Genomic DNA, 15,490 nt, shown 5'->3' on the forward strand with positions numbered 1-15,490 from the left:
GGACAGAGCCCTCCATCTCTCTACCTGGACAGAGCCCTCCATCTCTCTACCTGGACAGAGCCCTCCATCTCTCTACCTGAACAGAGCCCTCCATCTCTCTACCTGGGCAGAGCCCTCCATCTCTCTACCTGGGCAGAGCCCTCCACCTCTCTACCTGGGCAGAGCCCTCCATCTCTCTACCTGGGCAGAGCCCTCCATCTCTCTACCTGGGCAGAGCCCTCCATCTCTCTACCTGGGCAGAGCCCTCCATCTCTCTACCTGGGCAGAGCCCTCCATCTCTCTACCTGGTCAGAGCCCTCCATCTCTCTACCTGGACAGAGTCCTCCATCTCTCTACCTGGTCAGAGCCCTCCATCTCTACCTGGACAGAGCCCTCCATCTCTCTACCTGGTCAGAGCCCTCCATCTCTCTACCTGGTCATCTCTCTACCTGGTCAGAGCCCTCCATCTCTCTACCTGGTCATCTCTCTACCTGGTCAGAGCCCTCCATCTCTCTACCTGGTCAGAGTCCTCCATCTCTCTACCTGGTCATCTCTCTACCTGGTCAGAGCCCTCCATCTCTCTACCTGGGCAGAGCCCTCCATCTCTCTACCTGGTCAGAGCCCTCCATCTCTCTACCTGGTCATCTCTCTACCTGGTCAGAGCCCTCCATCTCTCTACCTGGTCATCTCTCTACCTGGTCAGAGCCCTCCATCTCTCTACCTGGTCAGAGTCCTCCATCTCTCTACCTGGTCATCTCTCTACCTGGTCAGAGCCCTCCATCTCTCTACCTGGGCAGAGCCCTCCATCTCTCTACCTGGGCAGAGCCCTCCATTTCTCTACTTGGTTAGAGCCCTCCATCTCTCTACCTCCAACTCCTCTCCCCAGGGTACACCTGTCACTATCATCACCAACCCTCTCCCAACTCTTCTCCCCAGGGTACTCCTGTCACTATCATCACCATCCCTCTCCCAACTCTTCTCCCCAGGGTACTCCTGCCATCGTCATCACCAACCCTCTCCCAACTCCTCTCCCCAGGGTACTCCTGCCATCGTCATCACCAACTCCTCTCCCCAGGGTACTCCTGCCATCGTCATCACCAAATCTTCTCCCCAGGGTACTCCTGCCATCGTCATCACCTACCCTCTCCCAACTCCTCTCCCCAGGGTACTCCTGCCACTATCATCACCATCCCTCTCCCCAGGGTACTCCTGCCACTATCATCACCATCCCTGTCCCAACTCCTCTCCCCAGGGTACTCCTGTCACTATCATCACCATCCCTCTCCCAACTCCTCTCCCCAGGGTACTCCTGTCACTATCATCACAAACCCTCTCCCAACTCCTCTCCCCAGGGTACTCCTGTCACTATCATCACAAACCCTCTCCCAACTCCTCTCCCCAGGGTACTCCTGCCACTATCATCACCATCCCTCTCCCCAGGGTACTCCTGCCACTATCATCACCATCCCTCTCCCAACTCTTCTCCCCAGGGTACTCCTGCCATCGTCATCACCAACCCTCTCCCCAGGGTTCTCCTGCCATTGTCATCACCTACCCTCTCCCAACTCCTCTCCCCAGGGTACTCCTGTCACTATGATCACCAACCCTCTCCCACCTCCTCTCCCCAGGGTACTCCTGTCACTATCATCACAAACCCTCTCCCAACTCCTCTCCCCAGGGTACTCCTGTCACTATCATCACCAACCCTCTCCCAACTCCTCTCCCCAGGGTACTCCTGTCACTATCATCACAAACCCTCTCCCAACTCCTCTCCCCAGGGTACTCCTGTCACTATCATCACCTACCCTCTCCCAACTCCTCTCCCCAGGGTACTCCTGTCACTATCATCACCATCCCTGTCCCAACTCCTCTCCCCAGGGTACTCCTGTCACTATCATCACCATCCCTCTCCCAACTCCTCTCCCCAGGGTACTCCTGCCATCGTCATCACCAAACCTCTCCCCAGGGTACTCCTGCCATCGTCATCACCAACCCTCTCCCAACTCCTCTCCCCAGGGTACTCCTGCCATCGTCATCACCAACCCTCTCCCCAGGGTTCTCCTGCCATCGTCATCACCAACCCTCTCCCCAGGGTACTCCTGCCATCGTCATCACCAACCCTCTTCCCAGGGTACTCCTGCCATCGTCATCACCAACCCTCCCAACTCCTCTCCCCAGGGTACTCCTGCCATCGTCATCACCAACCCTCTCCCAACTCCTCTCCCCAGGGTACTCCTGTCACTATCATCACCATCCCTGTCCCAACTCCTCTCCCCAGGGTACTCCTGTCACTATCATCACCATCCCTGTCCCAACTCCTCTCCCCAGGGTACTCCTGTCACTATCATCACCATCCCTGTCCCAACTCCTCTCCCCAGGGTACTCCTGTCACTATCATCACCATCCCTCTCCCAACTCCTCTCCCCAGGGTACTCCTGCCATCGTCATCACCAAACCTCTCCCCAGGGTACTCCTGCCATCGTCATCACCAACCCTCTCCCAACTCCTCTCCCCAGGGTACTCCTGCCATCGTCATCACCAACCCTCTCCCCAGGGTTCTCCTGCCATCGTCATCACCAACCCTCTCCCCAGGGTACTCCTGCCATCGTCATCACCAACCCTCTCCCCAGGGTACTCCTGCCATCGTCATCACCAACCCTCCCAACTCCTCTCCCCAGGGTACTCCTGCCATCGTCATCACCAACCCTCTCCCAACTCCTCTCCCCAGGGTACTCCTGCCATCGTCATCACCAACCCTCTCCCAACTCCTCTCCCCAGGATACTCCTGCCACTCTGCTACCTTGTCCTCTCTGCTCTCCTCTCTGCTTTCCGCTCCCCTCTTCATCTCTCCTCTCCCCTTTTCTCTCTCTCTCCTCTTTAGGCTCATTAGAGAGACTTCCACTCTGCCCCCATTATTACCACTAAGTCTCTCCTCCCCTCTCTCCTCTTCTCTCTGTTCTCTCTAGGGTACTCATCACAACTAAGTCTCTCCTCCCCTATCTCTCTGTTCTCTCTAGGGTACTCCATCACCACGAAGTCTCTCCTCTCTCTCCTTTCCTGTCTTCTCTCTCTTCTCTCAGGGTACTCCATCACCACTAAGTCTCTCCTCCCCTCTCTCCTCTTCTCTCTCTTCTCTCAGGGTACTCCATCACCACTAAGTCTCTCCTCCCCTCTCTCCTCTTCTCTCTGTTCTCTCTAGGGTACTTCATCACCACTAAGTCTCTCCTCCCCTATCTCTCTGTTCTCTCTAGGGTACTTCATCACCACTAAGTCTCTCCTCCCCTCTCTCCTCTTCTCTCTGTTGTCTCTAGGGTACTCCATCACCACTAAGTCTCTCCTCCCCTATCTCTCTGTTCTCTCTAGGGTACTCCATCACCAGTAAGTCTCTCCTCTTCTCTCTGTTCTCTCTAGGGTACTCCATCACAACTAAGTCTCTCCTCCCCTATCTCTCTGTTCTCTCTAGGGTACTCCATCACCACTAAGTCTCTCCTCTTCTCTCTGTTCTCTCTAGGGTACTCCATCACAACTAAGTCTCTCCTCCCCTATCTCTCTGTTCTCTCTAGGGTACTCCATCACCACTAAGTCTCTCCTCTTCTCTCTGTTCTCTCAGGGTCTTCCATCACCACTAAGTCTCTCCTCCCCTCTCTCCTCTTCTCTCTGTTCTCTCTAGGGTACTCAATCACCACTAAGTCTCTCCTCCCCTATCTCTCTGTTCTCTCTAGGATACTCCATCACCACTAAGTCTCTCCTCCCCTCTCTCCTCTTCTCTCTGTTCTCTCTAGGGTACTTCATCACAACTAAGTCTCTCCTCTTCTCTCTGTTCTCTCTAGGGTACTTCATCACAACTAAGTCTCTCCTCCCCTATCTCTCTGTTCTCTCTAGGGTACTTCATCACCACTAAGTCTCTCCTCTTCTCTCTGTTCTCTCTAGGGTACTCCATCACCACTAAGTCTCTCCTCCCCTATCTCTCTGTTGTCTCTAGGGTACTTCATCACCACTAAGTCTCTCCTCCCCTCTCTCCTCTTCTCTCTGTTGTCTCTAGGGTACTCCATCACCACTAAGTCTCTCCTCCCCTCTCTCCTCTTCTCTCTGTTGTCTCTAGGGTACTCCATCACCACTAAGTCTCTCCTCCCCTCTCTCCTCTTCTCTCTGTTCTCTCTAGGGTACTCCATCACCACTAAGTCTCTCCTCCCCTATCTCTCTGTTGTCTCTAGGGTACTCCATCACCACTAAGTCTCTCCTCCCCTATCTCTCTGTTGTCTCTAGGGTACTCCATCACCACTAAGTCTCTCCTCTTCTCTCTGTTGTCTCTAGGGTACTCCATCACCACTAAGTCTCTCCTCCCCTATCTCTCTGTTGTCTCTAGGGTACTCCATCACCACTAAGTCTCTCCTCTTCTCTCTGTTCTCTCAGGGTCTTCCATCACCACTATGTCTCTCCTCCCCTCTCTCCTCTTCTCTCTGTTGTCTCTAGGGTACTCCATCACCACTAAGTCTCTCCTCTTCTCTCTCTTCTCTCAGGGTACTCCATCACCACTATGTCTCTCCTCCCCTCTCTCCTTTTCTCTCTGTTCTTTCTAGGGTCTTCCATCACCGCTAAGTCTCTCCTCCCCTCTCTCTTCTCTCTGTTCTCTCTAGGGTACTTCATCACCACTAAGTCTCTCCTCTCTCCTCACCCTAAGTCTCTCCTCTTCTCTCTGTTCTCTCTAGGGTACTCAATCACCACTAAGTCTCTCCTCCCCTATCTCTCTGTTCTCTCTAGGGTACTCCATCACCACTAAGTCTCTCCTCCCTCTCTCATCTTCTCTCTGTTGTCTCAGGGTACTCCATCACCACTACGTCAGGGTCTTCCTCACCACCTCCTCTCTCTCTCCTCTCTCTCTCTGTTCTCTCTAGGGTACTTCATCACCACTAAGTCTCTCCTCCTCTCTCCTCTGTTCTCTCTAGGGTACTCCATCACCACTAAGTCTCTCCTCCTCCTCTTCTCTCTGTTCTCTCTAGGGTACTCCATCACCACTAAGTTCTCTCACCTAATCTCTCTGTTGTCTCTAGGGTACTCCATCACCACTAAGTCTCTCCTCTTCTCTCTGTTCTCTCAGGGTCTACTCCATCACCACTAAGTCTCTCCTCCCCCTCTCCTCTTCTCTCTGTTCTCTCTAGGTACTCCATCACCACTAAGTTCTCTCTGTTCTCTCTTCCATCACCACTAAGTCTCTCCTCCCCTCTCTCCTCTTCTCTCTGCTCTCTCTAGGGTACTTCATCACCACTAAGTCTCTCCTCTTCTCTCTGTTCTCTCAGGGTACTCCATCACCACTAAGTCTCTCCTCTTCTCTCTGTTCTCTCAGGGTACTCCATCACCACTATGTCTCTCCTCCCCTCTCTCCTTTTCTCTCTGTTCTTTCTAGGGTCTTCCATCACCGCTAAGTCTCTCCTCCCCTCTCTCCTCTTCTCTCTGTTCTCTCTAGGGTACTTCATCACCACTAAGTCTCTCCTCTCCTTTCCTTTCATATCTATCTTCTCTCAGGGTACTCCATCACCACTAAGTCTCTCCTCTCCTTTCCTTTCATATCTATCTTCTCTCAGGGTACTTCATCACCACTAAGCCTCTCCTCTCCTTTCCTTTCATATCTATCTTCTCTCAGGGTACTCCATCACCACTAAGTCTCTCCTCCCCTCTCTCCTCTTCTCCTCTATCCCCCTCCCCTCTCTCTCTTCCCCCCTCCTCTCTCCTCTCCAGGGTACTCCAGCTCGTTGGAGGGACTTCCACTCTGCCACCATCATTGGCACCAAGATGTTTGTGTTTGGAGGCAGAGCAGATCGCTTCGGTCCGTTCCACTCTAATAATGAGATCTACTGCAACAAGATAAAGGTGTTTGATACAGAGACCAACAGCTGGCTGAACACTGCTACTGCTCAGCTCCCACCAGAGGGACGACGTAGCCACTCAGCCTGTAAGAGACAGACAGACACAGCGTAATGGCACACACAAACACCCGTTGCATTTTTCAACCCTTTACCTTGCATTGTAGTTTAATGGTAGTGTTGAATAAAAGGCTCATGTCAATGCATTCATTATAGGAAAAGTGTCTGAATTCAAATGTTCCATCTTTCTTTTCTGTAATTATGTTCTGTTGACTGCGGTTCTCTCCTCTTTGACCTTTCAGTCTCCCTGTCACATGGGGGGTGTCTTTAGGACCGCCCTGTTCCTGTTGGTGTGTCTTTAGGACCGCCCTGTTCCTGTGTCTTTAGGACCCCACTGTTCCTGTTGGGGTGTCTTTAGGACCGCCCTGTTCCCGTTGGGGTGTCTTTAGGACCCCCCTGTTCCTGTTGGGGTGTCTTTAGGACCGCCATGTTCCCGTTGGGGTGTCTTTAGGACCCCCCTGTTCCTGTTGGGGTGTCTTTAGGGCCCCACTGTTCCAGTTGGGGTGTCTTTAGGACCCCGCTGTTCCTGTTGGGGTGTCTTTAGGACCCCACTGTTCCTGTTGGGGTGTCTTTAGGACCCCACTGTTCCTGTTGGGGTGTCTTTAGGAACCCCCTGTTCCTGTTGGGGTGTCTTTAGGACCCCCCTGTTCTGGTTGGGGTGTCTTTAGGACCCCCCTGTTCCGGTTGGGGTGTCTTTAGGACCCCCCTGTTCCGGTTGGGGTGTCTTTAGGACCCCCCTGTTCCAGTTGGGGTGTCTTTAGGACCCCCCTGTTCCTGTTGGGGTGTCTATATGCTTCTTCCTTTGTTACTCATCATATGATTTATTAGAGACCGATCTCCGAAATGGTCATGTTCTATTCATTTTCCTTTCTCTCCTCCAGTTTCCTGTAACGGGGAGCTGTATATATTCGGGGGCTACAACGCTCATCTGGACCGACACTTCAACGACCTTTGGAAGTTCAACCCAGGTGATAAACCGTAAAAAAAAAATATATATATATATAGATCCATTTTAAATTGTGAGGTTTGGTAGGACAGACAGGGACCTAGTGTTGGGTTGGTAGGACAGACAGGGAGCTAGTGTTGGGTTGGTAGGACAGACAGACAGGGAGCTAGTGTTGGGTTGGTAGGACAGACAGACAGGGAGCTAGTGTTGGGTTGGTAGGACAGACAGGGAGCTAGTGTTGGGTTGGTAGGACAGACAGGGAGCTAGTGTTGGGTTGGTAGGACAGACAGGGAGCTAGTGTTGGGTTGTTAGGACAGACAGGGAGCTAGTGTTGGGTTGGTAGGAAAGACAGGGAGCTAGTGTTGGGTTGGTAGGAAAGACAGGGAGCTAGTGTTGGGTTGGTAGGACAGACAGGGAGCTAGTGTTGGGTTGGTAGGACAGACAGGGAGCTAGTGTTGGGTTGGTAGGACAGGCAGGGAGCTAGTGTTGGGTTGGTAGGACAGGCAGGGAGCTAGTGTTGGGTTGGTAGGACAGACACGGAGCTAGTGTTGGGTTGGTAGGACAGACAGACAGGGAGCTAATGTTGGGTTGGTAGGACAGACAGACAGGGAGCTAGTGTTGGGTTGGTAGGACAGGCAAGGAGCTAGTGTTGGGTTGGTTGGACAGGGATGGTGTTGGTTTGACAGGACAGGGATGGTGTTGGTTTGACAGGACAGGGATGGAGGTGGTGTTGGTTTGACAGGACAGGGATGGAGCTGGTGTTGGTTTGACAGGACAGGACAGGGATGGAGCTGGTGTTTGTTTGACAGGACAGGAATGGAATGGAGCTGGTGTTGGTTTGACAGGACAGGGATGGAGCTGGTGTTGGTTTGACAGGACAGGGTTGGAGCTGGTGTTGGTTTGACAGGACAGGGATGGAGCTGGTGTCTGTTTGACAGGACAGGAATGGAATGGAGCTGGTGTTGGTTTGACAGGACAGGGATGGAGCTGGTGTTGGTTTGACAGGACAGGGATGGAGCTGGTGTTAGTTTGACAGGACAGGAATGGAATGGAGCTGGTGTTGGTTTGACAGGACAGGGATGGATCTGTTGTTAGTTTGACAGGACAGGGGTGGAGCTGGTGTTGGTTTGACAGGACAGGGATGGAGCTGGTGTTGGTTTGACAGGACAGGACAGGGATGGAGCTGTTGTTAGTTTGACAGGACAGGGATGGTGCTTGTGTTGGTTTGACAGGACAGGACAGGGATGGAGCTGGTGTTCGATTGACAGGACAGGACAGGGATGGAGATGGTGATGGTTTGACAGGACAGGGATGGAGCTGTTGTTGGTTTGACAGGACAGGGATGGAGCTGTTGTTGGTTTTACAGGACAGGGATGGAGTTGGTGTTTGTTTGACAGGACAGGGATGGAGCTGATGTTAGTTTGACAGGACAGGGATGGAGCTGTTGTTGGTTTGACAGGACAGGGATGGAGCTGTTGTTGGTTTTACAGGACAGGGATGGAGTTGGTGTTTGTTTGACAGGACAGGAGTGGAGCTGATGTTAGTTTGACAGGACAGGGATGGAGCTGTTGTTGGTTTGACAGGACAGGGATGGAGCTGTTGTTGGTTTTACAGGACAGGGATGGAGTTGGTGTTTGTTTGACAGGACAGGAGTGGAGCTGATGTTAGTTTGACAGGACAGGGATGGCGCTGGTGTTAGTTTGACAGGACAGGGATGGCGCTGGTGTTAGTTTAACAGGACAGGGATGGCGCTAGTGTTAGTTTAACAGGACAGGGATGGCGCTGGTGTTAGTTTAACATGACAGGGATGGCGCTGGTGTTAGTTTAACAGGACAAGGATGGAGCTGGTGTTAGTTTAACAGGACAGCGATGGAGCTGGTGTTGGTTTGACAGGGATGGAGCTGGTGTTGGTTTGACAGGGATGGAGCTGGTGTTGGTTTGACAGGACAGGGATGGAGCTTGTGTTGGTTTGACAGGACAGGGATGGAGCTGGTGTTGGTTTGACAGGGATGGAGCTGGTGTTGGTTTGACAGGACAGGGATGGAGCTGGTGTTGGTTTGACAGGGATGGAGCTGGTGTTGGTTTGACAGGGATGGAGCTGGTGTTGGTTTGACAGGGATGGAGCTGGTGTTGGTTTGACAGGACAGGACGGGGATGGAGCTGGTGTTGGTTTGACAGGACAGGGATGGAGCTGGTGTTAGTTTGACAGGACAGGGATGGAGCTGTTGTTGGTTTGACAGGACAGGGGTGGAGCTGGTGTTAGTTTGACAGGACAGGAGTGGAGCTGGTGTTAGTTTGACAGGACAGGGATGGAGCTGGTGTTGGTTTGACAGGACAGGGATGGAGCTGGTGTTGGTTTGACAGGACAGGGATGGAGCTGTTGTTGGTTTGACAGGGATGTAGCTGGTGTTGGTTTGACAGGGATGGAGCTGGTGTTGGTTTGACAGGACAGGAAAGGGATGGAGCTGGTGTTGGTTTGACAGGACAGGACAGGGATGGAGCTGGTGTTAGTTTGACAGGACAGGGATGGAGCTGGTGTTGGTTTGACAGGACAAGGATGGAGCTGGTGTTAGTTTGACAGGACAGGAGTGGAGCTGGTGTTGGTTTGACAGGACAGGGATGGAGCTGGTGTTGGTTTGACAGGACAGGGGTGGAGCTGGTGTTGGTTTGACAGGGATGGAGCTGGTGTTGGTTTGACAGGACAGGACAGGGATGGAGCTGGTGTTGTTTTGACAGGACAGGGATTGGGCTGGTGTTGGTTTGACAGGACAGGAGTGGAGCTGGTGTTGGTTTGACAGGACAGGGATGGAGCTGGTGTTGGTTTGACAGGACAAGGTTGGAGCTGGTGTTGGTTTGACAGGACAGGGATGGAGCTGGTGTTGGTTTGACAGGGATGGAGCTGGTGTTGGTTTGACAGGACAGGACAGGGATGGAGCTGGTGTTGGTTTGACAGGACAGGACAGGGATGGAGCTGGTGTTAGTTTGACCGGACAGGGATGGAGCTGGTGTTGGTTTGACAGGACAGGGATGGAGCTGGTGTTGGTTTGACAGGACAGGGATGGAGCTGGTGTTGGTTTGACAGGACAGGGATTGAGCTGTTGTTGGTTTGACAGGACAGGGGTGGAGCTGGTGTTAGTTTGACAGGACAAGGATGGAGTTGGTGTTAGTTTGACAGGACAGGAGTGGAGCTGGTGTTAGTTTGACAGGGCAGGGATGGAGCTGTTGTTGGTTTCACAGGACAGGGATGGAGCTGGTGTTAGTTTGACAGGACAGGGATGGAGCTGGTGTTGGTTTGACAGGACAGGACAGGGATGGAGCTGATGTTAGTTTAACAGGACAGGGATGGCGCTGGTGTTGGTTTGACAGGACACGAGTGGAGCTGGTGTTGGTTTGACAGGACAGGGATGGAGCTGGTGTTGGTTTGACAGGGATGGAGCTGGTGTTGGTTTGACAGGACAGGACAGGGATGGAGCTGGTGTTGGTTTGACAGGACAGGGATGGAGCTGGTGTTGGTTTGACAGTGATGGAGCTGGTGTTGGTTTGACAGGACAGGACAGGAGTGGAGCTGGTGTTAGTTTGACAGGACAGGAGTGGAGCTGGTGTTAGTTTGACAGGACAGGGATGGAACTGGTGTTGGTTTGACAGGACAGGGATGGAGCTGGTGTTGGTTTGACAGGACAGGGATGGAGCTGGTGTTAGTTTGACAGGACAGGGATGGAGCTGGTGTTGGTTTGACAGGACAAGGATGGAGCTGGTGTTAGTTTGACAGGACAGGAGTGGAGCTGGTGTTGGTTTGACAGGACAGGGATGGAGCTGGTGTTGGTTTGACAGGACAGGGATGGAGCTGGTGTTGGTTTGACAGGACAGGGATGGAGCTGGTGTTGGTTTGACAGGGATGGAGCTAGTGTTGGTTTGACAGGACAGGACAGGGATGGAGCTGGTGTTAGTTTGACAGGACAGGGATGGAGCTGGTGTTGGTTTGACAGGACAGGGATGGAGCTGGTGTTGGTTTGACAGGACAGGGATGGAGCTGGTGTTGGTTTGACAGGACAGGGATTGAGCTGTTGTTGGTTTGATAGGACAGGGGTGGAGCTGGTGTTAGTTTGACAGGACAAGGATGGAGTTGGTGTTAGTTTGACAGGACAGGAGTGGAGCTGGTGTTAGTTTGACAGGACAGGGATGGAGCTGTTGTTGGTTTCACAGGACAGGGATGGAGCTGTTGTTAGTTTAACCGGACAGGCAGGGAGCTGGTGTTGGTTTGACAGGACAGGAATGGAGCTGGTGTTGGTTTGACAGGACAGGGATGGAGCTGGTGTTAGTTTGACAGGACAGGGATGGAGCTGGTGTTAGTTTGACAGGACAGGGATGGAGCTGGTGTTAGTTTGACAGGACAGGGATGGAGCTGGTGTTGGTTTGACAGGACAGGACAGGGATGGAGCTGATGTTAGTTTAACAGGACAGGGATGGCGCTGGTGTTAGTTTAACAGGACAAGGATGGAGCTGGTGTTAGTTTGACAGGACACAAGTGGAGCTGGTGTTGGTTTGACAGGACAGGGATGGAGCTGGTGTTGGTTTGACAGGACAGGGATGGAGCTGGTGTTGGTTTGACAGGACAGGACAGGGATGGAGCTGGTGTTGGTTTGACAGGACAGGGATGGAGCTGGTGTTGGTTTGACAGGGATGGAGCTGGTGTTGGTTTGACAGGACAGGACAGGGATGGAGCTGGTGTTAGTTTGACAGGACAGGAGTGGAGCTGGTGTTAGTTTGACAGGACAGGGATGGAGCTGGTGTTGGTTTGACAGGACAGGGATGGAGCTGTTGTTGGTTTGACAGGGATGTAGCTGGTGTTGGTTTGACAGGGATGGAGCTGGTGTTGGTTTGACAGGACAGGACAGGGATGGAGCTGGTGTTGGTTTGACAGGACAGGACAGGGATGGAGCTGGTGTTAGTTTGACATGACAGGGATGGAGCTGGTGTTGGTTTGACAGGACAGGGATGGAGCTGGTGTTGGTTTGACAGTACAGGGATGGAGCTGGTGTTAGTTTGACAGGACAGGAGTGGAGCTGGTGTTAGTTTGACAGGACAGGGATGGAGCTGGTGTTGGTTTGACAGGACAGGACAGGGATGGAGCTATTGTTGGTTTGACAGGACAGGGGTGGAGCTGGTGTTAGTTTGACAGGACAAGGATGGAGTTGGTGTTAGTTTGACAGGACAGGAGTGGAGCTGGTGTTAGTTTGACAGGACAGGGATGGAGCTGTTGTTGGTTTCACAGGACAGGGTTGGAGCTGTTGTTAGTTTAACCGGACAGGCAGGGAGCTGGTGTTGGTTTGACAGGACAGGAATGGAGCTGGTGTTGGTTTGACAGGACAGGGATGGAGCTGGTGTTAGTTTGACAGGACAGGGATGGAGCTGGTGTTACTTTGACAGGACAGGGATGGAGCTGGTGTTAGTTTTACAGGACAGGGATGGAGCTGGTGTTGGTTTGACAGGACAGGACAGGGATGGAGCTGATGTTAGTTTAACAGGACAGGGATGGCGCTGGTGTTAGTTTAACAGGACAAGGATGGAGCTGGTGTTGGTTTGAGAGGGATGGAGCTGGAGTTGGTTTGACAGGACAGGGATGGAGCTGGTGTTGGTTTGACAGGACAGGACAGGGATGGAGCTGGTGTTAGATTGACAGGACAGGGATGGAGCTGGTGTTAGTTTGACAGGACAGGGATGGAGCTGGTGTTGGTTTGACAGGACAGGACAGGGATGGAGCTGGTGTTAGTTTGACAGGACAGGGATGGAGCTGGTGTTGGTTTGACAGGACAGGGGTGGAGCTGGTGTTAGTTTGACAGGACAGGAATGGATCTGGTGTTGGTTTGACAGGACAGGGATGGAGCTGGTGTTAGTTTGACAGGACAGGGATGGAGCTGGTGTTAGTTTGACAGGACATGGATGGAGCTGGTGTTAGTTTGACAGGACAGGGATGGAGCTGGTGTTGGTTTGACAGGACAGGACAGGGATGGAGCTGATGTTAGTTTAACAGGACAGGGATGGCGCTGGTGTTAGTTTAACAGGACAAGGATGGAGCTGGTGTTAGTTTGACAGGACAGGAGTGGAGCTGGTGTTGGTTTGACAGGACAGGGATGGAGCTGGTGTTGGTTTGACAGGACAGGGATGGAGCTGGTGTTGTTTTGACAGGGATGGAGCTGGTGTTGGTTTGACAGGACAGGACAGGGATGGAGCTGGTGTTGGTTTTACAGGACAGGGATGGAGCTGGTGTTGGTTTGACAGGGATGGAGCTGGTGTTGGTTTGACAGGACAGGACAGGACAGGGGTGGAGCTGGTGTTAGTTTGAAAGGACAGGAGTGGAGCTGGTGTTAGTTTGACAGGACAGGGATGGAGCTGGTGTTGGTTTGACAGGACAGGGATGGAGCTGGTGTTGGTTTGACAGGACAGGGATGGAGCTGGTGTTGGTTTGACAGGGATGGAGCTGGTGTTGGTTTGACAGGGATGGAGCTGGTGTTGGTTTGACAGGGATGGAGCTGGTGTTGGTTTGACAGGACAGGACAGGGATGGAGCTGGTGTTGGTTTGACAGGACAGGGATGGAGCTGGTGTTGGTTTGACAGGACAGGGATGGAGCTGGTGTTGGTTTGACAGGACAGGGATGGAGCTGGTGTTGGTTTGACAGGACAGGGATGGAGCTGGTGTTGGTTTGAGAGGGATGGAGCTGGTGTTAGTTTGGCAGGGATGGAGCTGGTGTTGGTTTGACAGGACAGGACTGGGATGGAGCTGGTGTTAGTTTGGCAGGGATGGAGCTGGTGTTGGTTTGACAGGACAGGGATGGAGCTGGTGTTAGTTTGGCAGGGATGGAGCTGGTGTTGGTTTGACAGGACAGGACTGGGATGGAGCTGGTGTTAGTTTGACAGGACAGGGATGGAGCTGGTGTTGGTTTGGCAGGGATGGAGCTGGTGTTGGTTTGACAGGACAGGACTGGGATGGAGCTGGTGTTAGTTTGACAGGACAGGGATGGAGCTGGTGTTAGTTTGACAGGACAGGGATGGAGCTGGTGTTGGTTTGACAGGGATGGAGCTGGTGTTGGTTTGACAGGACAGGACAGGGATGGAGCTGGTGTTGGTTTGACAGGACAGGACAGGGATGGAGCTGGTGTTAGTTTGACAGGACAGGGATGGAGCTGGTGTTAATTTGACAGGACAGGGATGGAGCTGGTGTTGGTTTGACAGGACAGGACTGGGATGGAGCTGGTGTTAGTTTGACAGGACAGGGATGGAGCTGGTGTTAGTTTGACAGGACAGGGATGGAGCTGGTGTTGGTTTGACAGGGATGGAGCTGGTGTTGGTTTGACAGGACAGGACAGGGATGGAGCTGGTGTTGGTTTGACAGGACAGGACAGGGATGGAGCTGGTGTTAGTTTGACAGGACAGGGATGGAGCTGGTGTTGGTTTGACAGGACAGGTGTTTCACTGCACTGACCCTTTTTGCACTTACTCTTTTTGACTCATCACATACACTGCTGCTACTGTTTATTATCTATCCTGATTTCCTACGCACTTTATTCTTACCTATATGTCCACATTGTATTGCCTTGTTCCCCTGCACATCGACTTGACAGTAGTACCCTGTGTCCTATTTATTGTTACTCATTGTGTATTTATCTCCTTGTGTTATTATCTCTGCATTATTAGGAATGGCCCGTAAGAGAGCAATTCACTGTTAGTCTACAGCTGTTGTTTACGAAGCATGTGCCATTTTTGGGGGGGATTGGATATGACAAAGCCATCTGCAGTTCTAAATCTGTCCACTAGACTGCAGTGTAACGTTCCGTTGTCTGTCTGTCTATGTAATGCACTACATGGCCTGAACACCATGTTGCCGTAGTTATTGCAAAGCTAGGCAGTCTAATTGGATGTTCATGGTGCTGTCTTATTAGGGATGATTGAACACATGGACATTCAGCAGTCACTCTCCTGGCAGCCACACTCTCTCTAACCTTCTCCCTGTCTCTCTCCAGAAAATCCAGAAAATCACATTGTAGGATTTTTAATGAATTTATTTGTAAATTATGGTGGAAAATAAGTATTTGGTCAATAGGAAAAGTTTATCTCAATACTTTGTTATATACCCTTTGTTGGCAATGACAGAGGTCAAACATTTTCTGTAAGTCTTCACAAGGTTTTCATACACTGTTGCTGGTATTTTGGCCCATTCCTCCATGCAGATCTCCTCTATAGCAGTGATGTTTTCGGGCTGTTGCTGGGCAACACGGACTTTCAACTCCCTCCAAAGATTTTCTATGGGGTTGAGATCTGGAGACTGGCTAGGCCACTCCAGGACCTTGAAATGCTTCTTACGAAGCCACTCCTTCGTTGCCCGGGCGGTGTGTTTGGGATCATTGTCATGCTGAAAGACCCAGCCATGTTTCATCTTCAATGCCCTTGCTGATGCTAGGCTTTGTTACTTTGGTCCCAGCTCTCTGCAGGTCATTCACTAGGTCCCCCCGTGTGGTTCTGGGATTTTTGCTCACCGTTCTTGTGATCATTTTGAACCCACGGGGTGAGATCTTGGAGCCCCAGATCGAGGGAGATTATCAGTGGTCTTGTATGTCTTCCATTTCCTAATAATTGCTCCCACAGTTGA

General features: G+C 52.1%; 2 protein-coding genes across 2 annotated transcripts in view; both read left to right on the forward strand.

Annotated features, from left to right (window-relative positions):
• Positions 1-15,490, forward strand: part of LOC124039065 (AT-rich interactive domain-containing protein 4B-like) — a 908,546-nt gene that overhangs the window by 641,804 nt on the left and 251,252 nt on the right. The gene's annotated exons all lie outside the window — the stretch shown is intronic.
• LOC124040452 (kelch domain-containing protein 3-like) overlaps positions 1-15,490 on the forward strand; it is a 225,925-nt gene that overhangs the window by 114,326 nt on the left and 96,109 nt on the right. The window contains exons 6-7 of the mRNA XM_046357667.1: positions 5,716-5,929; positions 6,782-6,868. Coding sequence (XP_046213623.1) covers positions 5,716-5,929; positions 6,782-6,868 — 301 coding nt within the window. The remainder of the gene's footprint in view (positions 1-5,715; positions 5,930-6,781; positions 6,869-15,490) is intronic.

Source organism: Oncorhynchus gorbuscha, linkage group LG07, assembly GCF_021184085.1.
Source record: "Oncorhynchus gorbuscha isolate QuinsamMale2020 ecotype Even-year linkage group LG07, OgorEven_v1.0, whole genome shotgun sequence".
NCBI lineage: Eukaryota > Metazoa > Chordata > Actinopteri > Salmoniformes > Salmonidae > Oncorhynchus > Oncorhynchus gorbuscha.